At 35.8% G+C, this 21,615-nt stretch overlaps 1 protein-coding gene across 2 annotated transcripts; it reads left to right on the top strand.

Annotated features, from left to right (window-relative positions):
- Positions 1-251: 251 nt before the first annotated feature.
- LOC132556140 (NADPH:adrenodoxin oxidoreductase, mitochondrial-like) lies at positions 252-19,877 on the top strand. 2 transcript variants are annotated; one of them, XM_060220529.1, is made up of 14 exons: positions 252-340; positions 999-1,248; positions 2,365-2,545; positions 2,716-2,811; positions 3,804-3,926; positions 8,021-8,065; positions 8,372-8,440; positions 8,569-8,670; positions 11,266-11,458; positions 13,188-13,375; positions 16,239-16,304; positions 16,929-17,037; positions 18,702-18,872; positions 19,380-19,877. In XM_060220529.1, the coding sequence occupies exons 3-14, from the start codon at positions 2,369-2,371 to the stop codon at positions 19,514-19,516; spliced, it is 1,476 nt and encodes a 491-aa protein (XP_060076512.1). In that variant the 5' UTR covers positions 252-340; positions 999-1,248; positions 2,365-2,368; the 3' UTR covers positions 19,517-19,877. The 2 variants fall into 2 exon arrangements, with proteins under 2 accessions (XP_060076512.1, XP_060076511.1); XM_060220528.1 differs by lacking the exon at positions 999-1,248.
- Positions 19,878-21,615: the final 1,738 nt, after the last annotated feature.

Here is a 21,615-nt window from a genome sequence, read left to right as displayed (position 1 = left end):
ATGAATCATTCAACCATCCGGCTTTTCACTTTTATTCCGCAGAAAATAGTTCGCTGTTGCCTAGCTTGTTATAACAAATAGTTGATGTGTATCGATTTTGATTATTGTGATAATATCGTTAAAGATCACTTAGAAGTTATAAACAACAAACCATTTTATTTTGTTAAAATTTTTGACCACGACTAGAATTATTTAACCCTTTCAATGCGAAAGTTCAAGGCCATTCAGAAGGTGTGTTGTCTGAATCAAGAGGTCCTGTATACAGCATCCCACTTGACTGCCGTTACGTCATCAAGAACTTTACATATTATTCCCTATTTGGTATCTCTATTTAACAAATGTAAGGTTATAAATCTTGACAGTTATGAACAGAAATCAATTTCCCCCCGTACTTTGAACATTTTATCGTGTGTTGTATAGTGTATCAAACCAGAGACGTCTCTGATCAAACTGTCAAATGAAATGCCATTACCGTCCTGTATTACAAAGCGTAACACCTCTGAAAACTAGGGCGCCATGTAAGCTTTAATCCACATGAGGGCATAGAAACCCTACCTACAGGTCCCTCTTTTCTATAGATGTATCTTTTTTTCTTCATACTTCAGTAGGTACTTAACTAACACCTAATATGATATCGGCCACATCACATTGCCCAGAATCCTATATGATATTAGTCATAGGTGTACATTTTATTTATCAGCCGTATAAATGTCACAGAAAAAGTGTTACAGTGTTTCCTAAACGCATTTCATTATTGTTTTCTTATAAGTATTTCAAAACAGTTTTACTCATTTAATTGAAGTCTCTGGCTGTCAACCCATTCCTATTTTCGTATATTTTGGTTCAAAAACCTATATTTTTAAAGACCTGCTATATTTCCTATATTTTCCTATTTTTAAAAAAAGAATATTCCTATATCTTTGAGGAAATTTGTCACCAATAAATGTAGTTATTGTAAATATTTCTTTGATACTGCTGTTGACTTCTTTATTTTACAGGTTAGATAATTCTGAAGTCTTTAACAGCATCACCATCCACCAGAAAATGATTCAGTGCATCTCTTTATCACCTGTATGGACATATTTCAAGGCAGTACAACAGGATATTGGCCTTTTAGGTGTTCATTCAGATGATGACGATGATGATTGAACTATGCAGCAGCTCTCTGCCTGGATTGTGATGCTGTTAAAGTGAATGGTTACTATTGGTTAGTTTTAATCTTTGATTAATAAAGAAACATTAGTGAAGGTAAGAATTGTTGGTATGAATGCCTTTGAATGAAATGACTTTTGTGTGGAAAAACTCCTATATTTTGCCTCAAAACTAGCAAAACACTCCTATATTTGTTGAAAAAATATTCCTATATTTTGAAGAAGACTTGGTTGACAGCCTGAAGTCTTTGAATAGAAATGAATTTTCTTGAATGGAAATATTGGGCAACAGGTGTTGATTGAAGCCAATACATAGAGAATATCCAAGACAGAAACACAGAGAATAAATAAGACAGATACATATATTTCAGACATTACCATGTTATTAGTGAGTGACAATATTCATACAAGAATAATGAAAATCGGTTTGTTATGAAAAAGTGATAACTTTCCAATCGCCAATCTTTGTGACATAAACGACTATGTAGTTAGAAGTAGAAATATATAGCACTGATAAAATTGTTGTGTGAATATGCTTTACAGGAAACAGTAATTTGTATATATGGCCCGAGTGACTTCTGACACATTTGTTGTTTTATTTTGATGAATCTTTGTAAAATGATCAGCCTGTGGTGTGTACATAAGAATTTAAACTTAAAAGAGAGAGCTGGCACTCTAGGGGAGGGATGAGTTGAGGCCTTAAGGGTTCTCAAAGTGAATAGTCTCCAAAAATCCACAGAAACTAGTATGTTTTCTCTAATGCTCCTTTAGGCCTATCTAAACTTTTGCTCCTGATTGAAATGAATTCCACAATTGGCCCTTTGCAAGCAAAAAGTTAGTAGCTTAATGTACTTTTTAGCCGAATTACAAGACAAAGACAGGTCACTAAGTAATCACTGTGGTTAATGTTAAAGGTTAATGTGTGTGTGTTATGCTGAATGTGACAGTCAGTGAGATGTAGTCTATTCAGATTTCTTGTTCAGTGTGCATATAAAATTATAATTAAATTTTTAGGCAAAATAGTAGAAAAAAAAAATTTAATCGTCAATACTTGCTATGTTCCTGTGGAATGATTCATCTGAAGATAATGTTTCTTGAAAAGTCTATCTCAAAGTATTCCAAGAGACATTTTGTAGAGAATGTTATGTAATTAGTAGGATAGTAAAAGAAAAGAGTTTTGATGAACTAGTTGATTTTGTTGTCTTTTTTACAGCTCCATGTTTCCAAAGTTGATATCAGTTCCTCGCTTGTGTAAACATCATCTGAATCAGTTTTTGAAGCAGCATTTTCGTAAATTTGTGACTGCCCCTACATCTTCAGAATCACATGTACCTCGTGTGTGTGTGGTAGGGAGTGGGCCTGCTGGGTTTTATACAGCCCAACAACTCCTCAAGGTATTTATACTGATATATCACCAATTTGCCTTTTATCAAATTTCAGTCGAAATGAGAGATAGAATTATTATGGAGCTTTACAACTGAAAAAAATTAACTCAATGTTATCCACATGCTACTGAAAAATGCAGCGTTTAATGATACACTTATAGTTTGTTTTCATGTCATAGGGCAATCCTGATGTCTTGGTAGATATCTATGAGAAGTTACCAGTTCCATTCGGACTAGTGCGATTTGGAGTAGCACCAGATCACCCTGAGGTCAAGGTAACTCATATTTAAATGTTTACAGTGTTTTTTAAATTGTCTCCAGTTCTCAAGGATACTTTCAGAGATCTTACCTCCAGAAAGGGTTCTGCTACATCCTAACCTAAATAGCACTACCATACAGATGACGCTATGCAAATCCGATCAGTCAAAGCTACACTTTAGGCATGAGTGACAGGTTTAATGAGGTGACCAGTCACATGGTATATGTGATGTCAAGTGATGTCAAACTTACCCTGTCTAATATATAAACAGTCGTGTAGAAGACAGACACTAATCGTGTGATCCTGTTTTTTTGCCCTTGATGTATCATTGTACCAAAATTTGAGCAAGTAATACTGTTTAAATAAAAACAAATTAGTGGTAAATCTACATTGACACAGCATATATTGAAATATGACAAAAGTTTGTTATTTTTTATTAAGATTTGGATATCACTTTGATTCCAAGGTATTGTTAGTAAGTGTATATCTGTGTGTGGAGATCCAATACACAGTAATGTATGTTTTGTAACAATCGATGAGTGCATTTTGATGACATTTGCTATCACAAAATTTCCCACCATGAAAAGTCTTTTTAAAAGTAATAATTAACCACAGTTATTCTAGATAGTGGCTATGAATCATCAAGGTCATTCCCATAACTGTGGTGTATGAATGTTGCTTCCCTTTCAGAATGAAGGTCACTGTATCAAGACATTAATTTGAGACCTTGATGATGGAAATGTAATATTACCTACACATGCATATATATCAGAGTGATTGCTGGTCATGTGGTATAATTTCTGATATTTGAGCTAGTGTCCTCATCAGCTACCTATTGTATATGTAAAGACAATATCTTTAAAGAGGAATTAAGTTCAATCAACAGATAAAATCACTGAAGAAGTATTAGAAGAATATTTCTAAATGTCTTGCAACATGCACATTGTCATGGTGAGGGCAGTGCAATTCTTTGCTTTTTTGTGAAAATAATGTTTCTGTTTTTCACAGAATGTGATCAACACTTTCACTAAAACAGCCCAGTCAGAAAGGTGTTCCTTTATTGGCAATGTAGAGGTGGGAAGGGATGTAACTTTGCAACAACTTAGGGATGCATATTCAGCTGTTGTGCTTGTAAGTATGTACTCTAGCAAATATGTTAGCACAACAGTAAACACAACAGTAATACTTGTATGTACACCAGATATCACACCTGTATTAATAGTATGTACACCAGATATCACATCTGTATTACTAGTATGTACACCAGATATCACACTTGTATTACTAGTATGTACACCAGGTATCACATCTGTATTACTAGTATGTACACCAGATATCACACCTGTATTACTAGTATGTGCACTAGATATCACACCTGTATTATTAGTATGTACACCAGATATCAAACCTGTATTACTAGTATGTACACCAGATATCAAACCTGTATTACTAGTATGTACACCAGATATCACATCTGTATTACTAGTATGTACACCAGATATCACACTTGTATTACTAGTATGTACACCAGATATCACACCTGTATTACTAGTATGTACACCAGATATCACACCTGTATTACTAGTATGTACACCAGATATCACATCTGTATTACTAGTATGTACACCAGATATCACACCTGTATTACTAGTATGTACACCACATATCACATCTGTATTACTAGTATGTACACCAGATATCACACCTGTATTACTAGTATGTACACCAGATATCACATCTGTATTACTAGTATGTACACCAGATATCACACCTGTATTACTAGTATGTACACCAGATATCACACCTATCACACCTGTATATGTACACCAGTATATCACCTGTATTACTAGTATGTACACCAGATATCACACCTGTATTACTAGTATGTACACCAGATATCACACCTGTATTACTAGTATGTACACTAGATATCAAACCTGTATTACTAGTATGTACACCAGTATATCACATCTGTATACACTAGTAAACATGTAGCTACACCAGTAAACATATCACACCTGTATTACTAGTATGTACACCAGATATCACACACTGTATTACTAGTATGTACACCAGTACACTGTATTACTTTCTATATGTACACCAGATATCACATATGTATTACTAGTATGTACACCAGAAATCACAGCTACACCAGTGTATTACTAGTAGTACACCAGATATCACACCTTGTATACACCAGTAAACATATATGTACACCAGATATCACATTTCTATAATACTTGTAGCTATTACTAGTATGTACACCAGATATCACACCTGTATAATACTTGTATGTACACCAGTAAACATTTCTATAATACTTGTATGCTACACCAGTAAACATATAATACTTGTATACACCAGTAAACATTTCTATAATACTTGTAGCTACACCAGTAAACATTTCTATAATACTTGTAGCTACACCAGTAAACATAAACATATAATACTTGTAGCTACACCAGTAAACATATCTATAATACTTGTAGCTACACCAGTAAACATTTCTATAATACTTGTAGTAAACATACTTGTAGCTACCAGTAAACATATCTAGTAAACATAAACATATATATACTTGTAGCTACACCAGTAAACATTTCTATAATACTTGTATGTACACCAGTAAACATTTCTATAATACTTGTAGCTACACCAGTAAACATATCTATAATACTTGTAGCCAGTAAACATTTCTATAATACTTGTAGCTACACCAGTAAACATTTCTATAATACTTGTAGCTACACCAGTAAACATATCTATAATACTTGTAGCTACACCAGTAAACATTTCTATAATACTTGTAGCTACACCAGTAAACATTTCTATAATACTTGTAGCTACACCAGTAAACATTTCTATAATACTTGTAGCTACACCAGTAAACATTTCTATAATACTTGTAGCTACACCAGTAAACATTTCTATAATACTTGTAGCTACACCAGTAAACATTTCTATAATACTTGTAGCTACACCAGTAAACATTTCTATAATACTTGTAGCTACACCAGTAAACATTTCTATAATACTTGTAGCTACACCAGTAAACATTGTAGCTACACCAGTAAACATTTCTATAATACTTGTATGCTACACCAGTAAACATTTCTATAATACTTGTAGCTACACCAGTAAACATTTCTATAATACTTGTAGCTACACCAGTAAACATTTCTATAATACTTGTAGCTACACCAGTAAACATATCTATAATACTTGTAGCTACACCAGTAAACATTTCTATAATACTTGTAGCTACACCAGTAAACATTTCTATAATACTTGTAGCTACACCAGTAAACATAATACTTGTAGCTACACCAGTAAACATTTCTATAATACTTGTAGCTACACCAGTAAACATTTCTATAATACTTGTAGCTACACCAGTAAACATTTCTATAATAAGCTACACCAGTAAACATTTCTATAATACTTGTAGCTACACCAGTAAACATATCTATAATACTTGTAGCTACACCAGTAAACATATCTATAAGAATTGCTGCCACATCAGTAAACATTTCTATAATACTTGTAGCTACACCAGTAAACATATCTGTAATACTTGTAGCTACACCAGTAAACATTTCTATAAGAATTTCTGCTACATCAGTAAACATTTCTATAATACTTGTAGCTACACCAGTAAACATATCTATAATACTTGTAGCTACACCAGTAAACATTTCTATAATACTTGTAGTAACCACATTTCTATAATACTTGTAGCTACACCAGTAAACATTTCTATAATACTTGTAGCTACACCAGTAAACATTTCTATAATACTTGTAGCTACACCAGTAAACATTTCTATAATACTTGTAGCTACACCAGTAAACATATCTATAATACTTGTAGCTACACCAGTAAACATTTCTATAGTAATTGTAGCTACACCAGTAAACATTTACTATAATACTTGTAGCTACACCAGTAAACATATTATAATACTTGTATACACCAGTAAACATTTCTATAATAATTGTACACCAGTAAACATTTCTATAATACTTGTAGCTACACCAGTAAACATATCTATAATACTTGTAGCTACACCAGTAAACATATCTATAAGAATTGCTGCCACATCAGTAAACATATCTGTAATACTTGTAGCTACACCAGTAAACATATCTATAATAATTGTTGCTACACCAAAACATATAATAATTGTAGCTACACCAGTAAACATACAAACATATCAGTAAACATTTCTATAATACTTGTAGCTACACCAGTAAACATATCTATAATACTTGTAGCTACACCAGTAAACATATCTATAATAATTGTTGCTACACCAGTAAACATTTCTATAATACTTGTAGCTACACCAGTAAACATTTCTATAATACTTGTAGCTACACCAGTAAACATATCTGTAATACTTGTAGCTACACCAGTAAACATATCTATAATACTTGTAGCTACACCAGTAAACATTTCTATAATACTTGTAGCTACACCAGTAAACATTTCTATAATACTTGTAGCTACACCAGTAAACATATCTATAATAATTGTTGCTACACCAGTAAACATTTCTATAATACTTGTAGCTACACCAGTAAACATATCTATAATACTTGTAGCTACACCAGTAAACATATCTATGATACTTGTAACTACACCAGTAAACATATCTATAATAATTGTTGCTACACCAGTAAACATTTCTATAATAATTATAGCTACACCAGTAAACATATCTATAATAATTGTTGCTACATCAGTAAACATTTCCATTAAACTTATAGGTACATGTTTAAACACTTCTATGATACTGTTACTTAATCAAGTCCTTTTAACCTTGCTCTAGTCATTTTACACACGCCTCGCTCCTTACGGGATAACATTGTGATTACCAATAAGTAAACAAGTTCTAATTGGTCAATGAAAGAGAAATAAACTGGTCACTATCCAATGATCTCCCTCCTATAATACACAGCTGCATTTTGATCACTTTGCAAATGCTGTAAAATACATGTGCTCACAAATAACTCTTTTTCCTATAGAAACAACTAGCACATGTCTCTGTGTGACAGACACTCTCATTTAGACTTGTAAACACTACCTTCATACTTGTAGTCACAATTGTCCTGATGGTTTTCAATATTTAAATCTCTATATCTTGCTGGTTTGTGTTGATTATTTTCCTAATTGTGTGGTGGCCAACATTCTTTTTATTACATAACTTCTCTCTGTTTCAGGCATATGGTGCTGATGATGACAAGGCACTAGGAGTCCCAGGGGAGGTAACTCAGTTAATTTAAGAATATGAAACACTTTTAACTAGTCAAATACATCTTTAAAGTCCTATCACACTGTCCTGTTATCCAGTCACCCTGTCTGAACAACTGATAGCCATTAGCTCTTGCTGCCTAGAAGTTTCAATACAACATAAAGTATAAAGTTTCCAGATTTCCCAGAGGCAATTCTACATTAGCATTTATGATATCAATATTCTGGTTATACCTGTAGGATGATGTAATGATATCAATATTTTGGTTATACCTTTATGATTATATAATGATATCAGTATTCTGGTTATACCTGTACAGGATTTGGACAACGTTGTATCGGCGAGATCATTTGTTGGATGGTTCAATGGACTTCCCCAAGACAGAGATGTAAGTAAAATAGTACAGCTGCTGATGTTTCTACAAAGTCATTGTAGTCTCTACAAGTCAAGTCAAATAAATTGTTGTTGTCCTAGAATTGACGATGGTTCAGAGTAACACATTGTTTTATGGTGTAGTTGAAGGTAGATCTGAGTGCAGAGAGAGCAGTCATTCTCGGACAAGGAAATGTGGCTTTAGATGTGGCTCGGATCCTCCTCACTCCAGTTGACATACTAAAGGTAACACACCTTCAGTGGGTATCATACACTGTGTTTTCTGGGCTATAAGCTGCAAAGCCAATTTTTAATGGTTCTTTTTCTATCTACATATCTACACATCTACATATTAGCTGCACCAGAATATATGTTCTACCCTTCCTTACAATAACTGTTATGTTGACCAAACAGGCTATTGAAAACTTTCATTATGATTTCCGAAGCAACCACAAGATATCAGTGTGATTAATGAAAAATCTATTTTTATAATTAATCTTGAAATCATCCTGTATACGACTGGAAATGATGGTTCTAGACAATATATTGCAGTCACAAACACTCAAAATGGGAACAGCCTCGTACTGGTACATTTCATTCTAAACTTTTTTAGCCCACCATCTATTCAAATAGATGGTGGGTTATTCAAATCGCCCTGCGTCCGTGGTCCGTGGTCCGTCCGTCCGTAAACAATTCTTGTTACCGCTATTTCTGGAAAAGTACTGGATGGATCTTTCTCAAATTTCTCAAACTTTTACATCCAAAATCCAAGATGGCCACCTGTCGGCCATCTTGAATTTGAATCAGTCCAAAAAAGGTACAATGCACAACAAGGGACCAAGGGGAACCTGCATATGAAATTTAAAAGATTGTTATCCTATTACATTCCAAGAAATAGCAGTAACAAACTTTTACATCCAAAATCCAAGAGGCCACCTGTCGGCCATCTTGAATTGTCATTGTCCTTTTTTGGTACAATGCACAACAAGGGCCCAACAGGGGAACCTGCATATGAAATTTGAAAAGTTTGTTACAGCTATTTCCAAGAAATATTAGTAACAAACTTTTACATCCAAAGTTCAAGATGCCACCTTCCCATCTTGGTCCCTTGTTGTGCATTGTACTAAGGGGAACCTTTTGAAATTTGACTGATTCATCCAGTACTTTCCAAGAAATAGCAGTAACAAACTTTTACATCCAAAAAAAAGTTTGTTACTGCTATTTCTTGGAAAGTACTGGATGGATCTTTCTCAAATTTCATATGCAGGTTCCCCTTGGTCCCTTGTTGTGCATTGTACCTTTTTTGGACTGATTCAAATTCAAGATGGCCGACAGGTGGCCATCTTGGACTTTGGATGTAAAAGTTTGTTACTGCTATTTCTTGGAAAGTACTGGATGGATCTTTCTCAAATTTCATATGCAGGTTCCCCTTGGTCCCTTGTTGTGCATTGTACCTTTTTTGGACTGATTCAAATTCAAGATGGCCGACAGGTGGCCATCTTGGATTTTGGATGTAAAAGTTTGTTACTGCTATTTCTTGGAAAGTACTGGATGGATCTTTCTCAAATTTCATATGCAGGTTCCCCTTGGTCCCTTGTTGTGCATTGTACCTTTTTTGGACTGATTCAAATTCAAGATGGCCGACAGGTGGCCATCTTGGATTTTGGATGTAAAAGTTTGTTACTGCTATTTCTTGGAAAGTACTGGATGGATCTTTCTCAAATTTCATATGCAGGTTCCCCTTGGTCCCTTGTTGTGCATTGTACCTTTTTTGGACTGATTCGAATTCAAGATGGCCGACAGGCAGCCATCTTGTTTTTTTGAAGTAAAAGTTTGTTACTGCTATTTCTTGGAAAGTACTGGATGGATCTTTCTCAAATTTCATATGCAGTTTCCCCTTAGTCCCTAGTTGTGCATTGTACCTTTTTTTAAACTGATTCGAATTCAATATGGCAGGCAGGTGGCCATCTTGGATTTTGAATGTAAAAGTTTGTTACTGCTATTTCTTGGAAAGTACTGGATGGATCTTTCTCAAATTTCATATGCAGGTTCCCTTTGGTTCCAAGTTGTGCATTATACCTTTTTGGACTGATCCGAAATCAAGATGGCTGACAGGCAGCCATCTTGGATTTTGAGAGTAAAATCTTGTTACTGCTATATCTGAGGAAGTCCAGGATGGATCCTTCTGATATTTCATAGATATTGGTTTCCCTTGGTCCCTAGTTGTGCATTGTACCTTTTTTGGACTGATTTGAAATCAAGGTGGCCCACAGGCAGCCATCTTGGATGTCGACAGTAATACAGCACAAGCATATTGTCCATTATTAACCTGTAACTGACTGCCATCTAATAATTCTTTGGGATCTTTTTCAAATGATATTTGCTAATAGGTGCTTAATAAAAATATCTTGTGCCATCATTGAGTACATTCAATGAAGACCAGTTCATGAACATTTACAACACCTGTAACAAACAAAAAAATCTTCAAGAACTGAAAACAGATCCTCAAATGGTGGGCGCCAAGATCCCTCTTGGATCTCTTGTTTTTTCATTCAGCTGATTTTTTTTCATCCACATATAAGGCGCATTGGTATATGAGCTGCACGCCCACCACAAAAGGAAAATGGTGCAGCTTGTGATCTGGAAAATTCAGTAAATCTCTAATACATGATAATAATCTCAAGGTAACTTTCATGTGTGCTGTAACAGCTCCTCCATTGAAAACATCAAGATTACCCATTCACTAGTTTGTGTTACATTAGATACAGGATGTTTGCACACATTCAACCTTATATATAAACACTTTATATTGAGTTAACAGAGGTGATATCATCATTCCAGAAAACAGATATATCCCAGCATGCCCTTGATGCTCTTTCAAATAGCAGTGTAAAAGAAGTGCTGTTGGTTGGTCGGCGAGGACCATTACAAGTTGCCTTCACTATCAAGGAATTGCGTGAAATGATCAAAATTCCAGACTGTTGGCCAAATCTCACTCCTGAAGACTATCTTGGACTCCAAAATCTAATACCAGGTAAAATGATGATCATTATCGTTTTCCTGTTCTCAAAGAAAGCAACAGACCAGTAATACAACTGCTGCTACAGATGCTGCTAACAATAGATATGAATGCTTTGGTGTATCCTGTTCTTTTACTAGGGGCTAATTCAGTAAAAAATTGATCTGACCCCAGGACTCCAAACTATCACTTCAATTTATAGTTCAGTTTCCTGCATATTGCTTCTGTTACTACCTGCTAAGTATCAATATAATTTCATGGGTAATACCCCAAAACAAAACTTGTAGTCCAGGAATGGGATAGATGATTCACTGGAATAGTGCTAAACATAACCTTGAGTCCAGTTCTGAGATAGATGATTCACTGGAATAGCCCTAAACAAAACTTGTAGTCCAGGAATGGGCTAGATGTTTCACAGGAATAGCGCTAAACATAACCTTGAGTCCAGTTCTGAGATAGATGTTTTACTGGAATAGCCCTAAACATAACCTGAAGTCCTGGAGGTGAGATAGATGTTTTACTGTAATAGCGCTAAACATAACCTGGAGTCCTGGGGTGGGAAAATATTTTACTGGAATAGTCCTAAACAAATAATTGAGTCCTGGGATGGGATGGGTGTTTTACTGGAATAGCAGTAAACAAAACCTGGAGTCCATGGGTAGGATAATGTTTTACTGGAATAAGCATCATGAATAAGAAGGGATTACTTCATTACTCTTAAGCATCATTTGGGTAAAGAAGTTATAACAATTGTACCATATCTTTATGCCACTGATGTAGACCTGCCACGCCCGAGGAGACGATTGACATAGGCCTGCCACGCCCGAGGAGACGATTGACAGAACTATTAATAACACTTGTACCATATCTTTATGCCGCTGATGTAGACCTGCCACGCCCGAGGAGACGATTGACATAGGCCTGCCACGCCTGAGGAGACGATTGACAGAACTATTAATAACACTTGTACCATATCTTTATGCCATTGATGTAGACCTGCCACGCCCGAGGAGACGATTGACAGAACTATTAATAACACTTGTACCATATCTTTATGCCAATGATGTAGACCTGCCACGCCCGAGGAGACAATTGACAGAACTATTAAAAACACTTGTACCATATGTTTATGCCATTGATGTAGACCTGCCACGCCCGAGGAGACGATTGAGAGAACTATTAATAACACTTGTACCATATGTTTATGCCATTGATGTAGACCTGCCACGCACGAGGAGACGATTGACAGAACTATTAATAACACTTGTACCATATCTTTATGCCAATTATGTAGACCTGCCACGCCGGAGGAGACGATTGACAGAACTATTAATAACACTTGTACCATATGTTTATGCCACTGATGTAGACCTGCCACGCCCGAGGAGACGATTGACAGAACTATTAATAACACTTGTACCATATCTTTATGCCAATGATGTAGACCTGCCACGCCCGAGGAGACGATTGACAGAACTATTAATAACACTTGTACCATATCTTTATGCCACTGATGTAGACCTGCCACGCCCGAGGAGACGATTGACAGAACTATTAATAACACTTGTACCATATCTTTATGCCATTGATGTAGACCTGCCACGCCCGAGGAGACGATTGACAGAACAATTAATAACACTTGTACCATATCTTTATGCCAATGATGTAGACCTGCCACGCCCGAGGAGACGATTGACAGAACTATTAATAACACTTGTACCATATGTTTATGCCAATGATGTAGACCTGCCACGCCCGAGGAGACGATTGACAGAACTACTCTACAAAACGGCACATGAGCCTACTGATGTAGATAGGAAATTATGGGCAAATGCCAAACGGGAATGGAAACTTCGTTTCCTGAGGAGTCCATTACATATTTATGGAGAAACTACGGTCAAAGGGATCAGATTTGCAATCAATAGACTTGAGGTATGCCTTTTTTTACTGTCCACAATGTCAGGATTTGATTATAAGTATAAAAGGAACAGGAAAACTAGCATACCCTGCCCTCTCCTAACAAAGAGGTGTGTCTGTAAGTAAAGGTTTGGAAAGTTGCAATGTAGCATACCCTGCCCTCTCCTTACAGTGAGGTGTGTCTGTAAGTAAAGGTTTGGAAAGTTGTGATGTAGCATACCATGCCCTCTCCTAACAAAGAGGTGTGTCTGTAAGTAAAGGTTTGGAAAGTTGCGATGTAGCATACCATGCCCTCTCCTAACAAAGAGGTGTGTCTGTAAGTAAAGGTTTGGAAAGTTGCAATGTAGCATACCCTGCCCTCTCCTTACAGTGAGGTGTGTCTGTAAGTAAAGGTTTGGAAAGTTGTGATGTAGCATACCATGCCCTCTCCTAACAAAGAGGTGTGTCTGTAAGAAAAGGTTTGGAAAGTTGCAATGTAGCATACCCTGCCCTCTCCTTACAGTGAGGTGTGTCTGTAAGTAAAGGTTTGGAAAGTTGTGATGTAGCATACCATGCCCTCTCCTAACAAAGAGGTGTGTTTGTAAGTAAAGGTTTGGAAAGTTGTGATGTAGCATACCATGCCCTCTCCTAACAAAGAGGTGTGTCTGTAAGTAAAGGTTTGGAAAGTTGTGATGTAGCATACCATGCCCTCTCCTAACAAAGAGGTGTGTCTGTAAGTAAAGGTTTGGAAAGTTGCGATGTAGCATACCATGCCCTCTCCTAACAAAGAGGTGTGTCTGTAAGAAAAGGTTTGGAAAGTTGCGATGTAGCATACCATGCCCTCTCCTAACAAAGAGGTGTGTCTGTAAGTAAAGGTTTGGAAAGTTGTGATGTAGCATACCATGCCCTCTCCTAACAAAGAGGTGTGTCTGTAAGTAAAGGTTTGGAAAGTTGCGATGTAGCATACCATGCCCTCTCCTAACAAAGAGGTGTGTCTGTAAGTAAAGGTTTGGAAAGTTGTGATGTAGCATACCATGCCCTCTCCTAACAATGAGGTGTGTCTGTAAGTAAAGGTTTGGAAAGTTGTGATGTAGCATACCATGCCCTCTCCTAACAAAGAGGTGTGTCTGTAAGTAAAGGTTTGGAAAGTTGCGATGTAGCATACCCTGCCCTCTCCTAACAAAGAGGTGTGTCTGTAAGTAAAGGTTTGGAAAGTTGCGATGTAGCATACCCTGCCCTCTCCTAACAAAGAGGTGTGTCTGTAAGTAAAGGTTTGGAAAGTTGCGATGTAGCATACCCTGCCCTCTCCTTACAATGAGGTGAGTCTGTAAGTAAAGGTTTGGAAAGTTGTGATGTAGCATACCATGCCCTCTCCTAACAAAGAGGTGTGTCTGTAAGTAAAGATTTGGAAAGTTGCGATGTAGCATACCCTGCCCTCTCCTTACAATGAGGTGAGTCTGTAAGTAAAGGTTTGGAAAGTTGCGATGTAGCATACCCTGCCCTCTCCTAACAAAGAGGTGTGTCTGTAAGAAAAGGTTTGGAAAGTTGTGATGTAGCATACCCTGCCCTCTCCTTACAATGAGGTGTGTCTGTAAGTAAAGGTTTGGAAAGTTGCGACATAGCATACCCTGCCCTCTCCTAACAATGAGGTGTGTCTGCAAGTAAAAGTTTGGACAGTCCCGGTGTAGTATGATTAAGTGAAGCCCATGGTAAAGTGAGTTGCAGTTCACTTCACCATTATGGTGAAATAATATGATTATTGGTAAAGTGAAGCATTTCTCTTTTTTCTTACTAATTAACTTAAAATCTCCCTATGTCTATTCATCCATCCATACAAATTTTTTTATATCACTTTTTATTGATGGATCAAATTTCATATGTGGGTTGCCCTTAGTCCTTAGTTGTGACTGTTTGATTTTTCGAATGATCAGAAAAACAAAATGGCTGACAAGTGGCCATCTTGGATTTTTTCAGTGAAATTTGTCATCGCTATTTCTTGAGAAGTGCTAGATGGATCTTTCTAAAATTTCATATGTTAGTCCCCCTTGGTCCCTAGTTGTGCTGGTTTGATTAAGGGTCTAATCAGAGAAACAAAATGGCAGACAGGTGGCCATCTTGAATTTCACCTAGTAAAGTTGTTATTGTTATATATTGAGAAGCACTCAATGATCTCTCTCAAATTTCATATGTAGGTTCCCCTTGGTCCCTAGTTTTGCTCTTTTGATTTTAGGAATGATTAGAAAAGCAAAAAGGCTTACAGGTGGCCATCTTGGATTTTGACTTTGAAAGTTTGTTATCACAATTTCTGGAGAACTACAGCATAGATCTTTTTCCAATTTCATGTATAGGTTGCCCTGGGTCCCTGGTTATTCCCCTTTGATTTTAAGTGTGATCAGAAAAAAAGAGAAGAGAGGAGAAAAGAAGGAAAAAGATTCAACTTTCAAAGAACAAAATAAATAAAGATCAAACAATGATGGCCGCTAATATCCCTTTAGGATCTTTTGTTAACCTATGTTATTTCCTTGATACCCTGATTCATTCATTTAAACACATCAATAACAAAAAATGTGTCTGGGATGGTGTTCACTTTTCCATTTCCAAATTTTATATGTAGGTTCTGTTTGGTTCCTAGTTATGCATTGTTCAATTCAGTTTGGACAATTATTGTTATTTCTTAAAAGGATCATATAATTAGAGCAAGAACAGAGGAAAGAATAGGAAAGAAGGGAAGGAAAGAATGGAAATAGATTAAAGAAATAAAGACCAAACAATGGTGGGCACCATGTTCCCTCCTAAGTCTCTTGTTATAAACTACATAAAACAGTCTGAATAATTCATCCTTTAGAGCAGACAACTGTATGATGGAGGAAACACATCAAGGTGACTTTTATATTGTCAGGGAGATGACCTAGTTGAGAAGAAAGCTGTCCTTTCAAAGGAAACAGAAGACATAGACTGTGGTCTGGTAAGAAAATCTTTGTGAGGTACCATCTGCAAGAATTCCCGAAAATTGCATTGTAATATATCGATAGGTAGTTGAATGTGACAGGAATCTTCAATTGAATATCAACATCTTGATTCCATTGTTTATTTCTGTTTCAGTAAGCTATCCTAGCCATCATCAGAGCAACAATATTGATATAACCTGCCCATGTTAAATATATGTTAATGTAACGATTAGAATGGACAACCAGTTAAAAATAGAACATATTTGTATGAACATACAATATATGAATATAAATAAACAGTAAACAAAAGGCACAGGATGCTGATATAGAGCCTGTAGCATTCTGGGATAAAGTGCTAAGTTTGTTAATATTATTGATCTTGACCCAATCTCAAAATCACATGGGTCAATTCTTCCCAATAGCAAAAAGGCCTAGGGTGCTGATATTGGGGTCTAAGGTAAAGGCAAAGATCACCCCTGCTACATAAAGAAAATCGTCAGCTGATTCAACACTGAAACTGATTTCACTTCGGGTCGGAGGCATTTATGTCTTGCAGACAATTGCTTGTTATTTGTATTACAAAATTATCTGGAATAAATGCTGTTTTCTAGTCTTTTATTTTTTGTCTATTGATTCTTTAGGTGCTGAGGAGTATAGGCTACCGGAGTGTAGCTATTGACAAGGACATTCCTTTTAACTTTACAAAAGGGGTAATCTCCCATACACAGGGAAGAGTTGAGGGAATCACTGGTGAGTTAATATAGAGAAATGTGTGATCTCTGATACACAATGAAGAGTTAAAGGAAAGTGTGATAGCTAGAGTTGTGGAAAGTTATCAAATAGAAAGATACTATCTCTTATTCACAGAAAAGTTGAGAGAAACACTGGTGAATTAAAATTGAGAAAGGTGTGATTCCTAATACAAAGAAAAAATTAAGGGGTGACAACAGAATTATATACAGAATATACACATGGCCTAAGTTAGGGACCATCAATTCTCGTATGAAAATTTTAATTAAAATACTGATATATGTCAAGGTTTTTGAATGGTTCAAGATGTCATGACATACAGGACATTTTAATGTCAGACATTCTGATATTTCTTCATTAATGTAAGAACCAAATTGGAATGTTGACAAGCCATTCGGATATGGCAGACCTCAAAAGACTTCAGATAAACTTCTGTAAAGATAGACAAGATGGGCCTAATTCACCATTGATGACAGGCTCAGAGGACAGTGGAATATCGGTGTTCATGTTAGCCTGTGTACCCTTCAGACGAATAAAATGGCAACCTCACTCTCGCCAACCAGTGCATCATCTTTTGTGGACTGGAAGGCAAACACAAGCAAGACTGCAATGGGCACAAGATCACTGGACATGGAATATTAGGTTTTGACAAAGAGTCTACTGGTCTGATGAAAGCAGCTTTTCACTTAGTTCAATATATGGCAGGGTCAGTGTTTGGAGATCAAGAAATACAGCACACCATCAGCATCATATTGTGGGCCTAACAGTATTTGGTGGTGTTGATGCTACTATATGGGCATGCTTTTCTCTAAACTGTACGCTTTGCTTAACTTACATGTTCTTGATGGAACAGATGTACCATGAGCAGATCCTTTACATATTGAGTGCACATCCAGTGTCAAAATGGCCTATCCTAATGGATGACAATGCCAAACCACACAGAGCCCCCTAGTGCAATCTTCAAAAAGAAGTGACAGAAATGCTCCTATGGCCTGCGATGTCACCAGACATTAACCAAATTGAGTATGTATTTGTCGATTTTGGACAGAGTCAATGCATGGGATACGGAACTCAAAGCAATTGGAAAATAATGGTCTGCATTGATACAGGAGAAATTTAAGGTGTCCTCTGAACAGCCTTGGGTGTAAGGTCGATGATATTAGACAATGGGCTCAAGAATTTTACAAGAAGTGTGATGACTACCCAATATTAAGAACTCGTTGATTCGTTAATGTCATTGATGACGTAACTTGTTTTGATGATTTGATGACGTATCTGTTAAAAAGAGACTGTTAAATTCAAACCCTTTTTCTAGAATTTTGGAATTCCTTTTTGAGCATGTCTTTTTAAAATAATACAGCACATCTGGTGCTGTGAATTTCTTTTTCTATTGACTGTGTAAAGTTTCATTAGATGCCTAAAAAACATTTCTATATACATGTATCATGTTGAGTTGTTAATGAATATCTTCCTTAAATACCTTTTATAGTGAACAAAGTTAAGCTCAATTAAGGTATGTGCGGTCCCTTACGTATGGCCAAGTGGATATATGAGGATAAAATTCAGATCAGAGATTTCAGGACAGAGAAGTATATTCCTGAAGGTAACATGTCAAGTAGACAGAATACTTTTGAATGTATAGACCTGATACACTTATGTTGTAGGTGTTTACTGTAGTGGATGGGTTAACACAGGCCCTGTAGGAGTCATTTTGACCACAATGACCAATGGTTTTGACATTGGCAAGACTGTCATCCAGGACCTATCTAATGGTGTGCTAGAGGTGTCTGGTAAACAGGGCAAGGAAGACATACTTCCTCAGCTACAAAAATCAGGTATACTTTAGAAACCTATAGAGAATTTTACATAGAAATAAATTATTTCTTGGAAACCTACAGAGAAATTTATATAGAATTCAGGTATACATTGAAAACCTAGAGAATTTTATATAGGAATCAGGTATATATTTGTAACCCAGAGAATTTTAAACAACAAACATTAGGAAACAATGAATTATTCAGAGTACTCTCCCTTGCATTGCTTATGTTACATTTTGCTGGATGTACATTTGTTATAGTATTGATGAGAGTAACTTCCTTAATGACTTTAAATGTCATTTACATAATACAAATTGAATGTATATATATCTAAATGTTTCATACTGGTCATATTGGTCACAGTTAAAACTTTATCAAAATTGTCAGCTTGCTTTTGGCAGAGACGTATATATCACATGTGATATATACGTCTCTGCTTTTGGGAAAGTAAGTTAATATTCCAGTATTGACACCAATAAGAAAAATGGTCAACACTGAATAGTCAGATGATGGTTTTTGTTACAGGGATCCAAGTTGTGCATTTTTCTGACTGGAGGAAGATAGATGAAGTTGAAGTGAAAAATGGCAAAGATTGTGGAAAACCAAGAGAAAAATTTGTAGACATTGACACCATGTTAAAAATTGCCTCTTCGACTGTATAGATACATAACAATTGATTATATCTTCACCTTGTGAATTGATATTCCACTGTGAAGTTTTAATAATTCTCAGAAGTTTACATGTACTTGTAAAAGAAAACTACCAATAGGAACAGGGTAATTTATTCTGTAAAATGCACAGCTTTAAAACCTGAAAATTTAATAAATTAATAAAAAAAAAACCATTTTACATAATAAAAGGAGTAATGTTTACAAAAGCTAGGAACAATAGAAACAAGAAACTGTCACAGAATTCTTATTCTCTGAATGCAGAAACACTGAAATTGGTCTACATGTACTATTGATTTGCATGATTTTGTTATTGTTTGTGAACATGTTGTTAAATAAACTACAGCTACGATATACAAAATTGTTTTATTTTATTATGTGAATATCCTTTTGGTTATGTTTCAAGTTTCCAGCCATTGGAAAAAAATCTTTCAGTGTCTCGACCTTTTATCCTATTCAAATCTGTGCAAGAAATCCCCGTTGGTGAAATAATATTGGAAAGATTTGAGCTGTAGGACAAGATGTCTGTAAAAATGAAAAGATTTGTGGTATTAAAAATAGCTGCCAAGGACGAAACCATGCAGATATGGTAAATTTAAATGATCACTCTTCCATTTCATTTTGACATAATCAGTAATTAAAAAGTAGATCTATTCACAAACTGATTGAATTAACATGTAATATAGCAGAATTTACACGTACATACATTTCATGACATAATAAAACAATTTGACTTGTACAAGTGAGGGAATCAAGGTGCATTGGTCAAAGGAGTCTGCATGCCATTTAATTCTGTATTTTATTTTATGAAATAAATACACAGCCTCACTGGAAAGGCATTCCAAACATAGTTGAATTTATCTAAAATGTTGGAGTTTGTTAGATGATATGATGTCATACTTTTTGATAGAGTTGTTTCCCTTGAATTACCATCGGATTGAAAGAGGTATTCCGAGTGAAGGCGCGTCGTTCAAAGACGAAACGTCTGCAAGTTCCTTACTTGTTTCCTTCACATGATTATATTTTGAAAATGAGGCAATGCAGAAGATGAAGATATCATTGAATATTAAGGTACCTAGTTATAATCTTAAAGATAATTCAGTGTCTGTTAACACCAAAGCCTTCGATCTTTTGCAACACCGGATCGCTCGGCACTCACCAAAATGTTGTTCTTACAGTTTTTGATTACTGGGATATCATGGATTTAGTTTCACAGTGGTGGTTGTGTTGAAATTTGGAGTTACACACTGAAAGTTGGGCCTTAGAAGTTATATTACACATCAGACTTGTTATGTTATAATTACGTTCTATCATACATGTTTTACATAAAGATCTTACACCAATATCTTTTCATAGCGTAGTATGCATGAACGCACTCTCCTTCACAACTTGATTTGAGCTGGAGATTTTCACTCTTTTGTAGATATTCATAATGTATACCAATGAGATCGTTTTATCTTGAATAAGCATGCAATTTTAAACAACTTTTGGCTATATGTGTGCATGTACGTATGATGTATACGTATAATATCGAGGGATAAGAAACAAGGCTCAGTGGTGACTTCTCTGGCATAAGTTTTTGTCCTTATTCTTTAAGCCGTTAAGCCCCTTCTTCTTACTTCTGCTATCTATGATCTATGATCTACCTGTGTCTCAGATGTATCATTGTGGACTAAGTACTGATTGACCTGTGTGGCCAGAGCCATTTTGCTGGCAAGTGATATGTGAAACACATTTTCGTAGCAAAAAAATAAAAAATGATACTGATAAATGAAAGTAATTTATCACAAAAATCACACAAGTTAATTGGTTGAGATGATTTTCCCCATACATTTAAGACAGAAAGTGGTATACAATATATCATTAAGCTTGCTGATACTGTATATTTTGAAAAATAAAGTGCAAGCTAGAAGAAGGCATTGTTGGAGTAAGAGAATCAGCGTTAAAATTTGATTGCGTATAGGATTATATAATGTGATGCACCACCCACTGAGCTATTGTGGTCCCATAAGCAGACAAATTAAAGGCTCCTTTTATTGGGAGGTGAACATATCATATGAATTTCAAAAGAACAAGTTAATATGTAATCACGA

Source organism: Ylistrum balloti, unplaced genomic scaffold (assembly GCF_031769215.1).
Source record: "Ylistrum balloti isolate Yb309-2 unplaced genomic scaffold, AGI_CSIRO_Ybal_v1 Utg370552, whole genome shotgun sequence".
Taxonomy (NCBI): Eukaryota; Metazoa; Mollusca; class Bivalvia; order Pectinida; family Pectinidae; genus Ylistrum; species Ylistrum balloti.
The sequence above is the reverse complement of the archived record's forward strand: the minus strand, read 5'-3'. Positions and strand labels throughout refer to the sequence as shown.

Coding starts and splice junctions, on each gene's coding strand:
- LOC132556140 (XM_060220528.1), top strand. CDS start 2,369: ATGTTTCCAAAGTTGATATCAGTTCCTCGCTTGTGTAAACATCATCTG. Junction 2,812..3,803: donor CAGATCACCCTGAGGTCAAG/GTAACTCATATT, acceptor TGTTTTTCACAG/AATGTGATCAACACTTTCAC. Junction 17,038..18,701: donor AAGAGTTGAGGGAATCACTG/GTGAGTTAATAT, acceptor CTTATGTTGTAG/GTGTTTACTGTAGTGGATGG.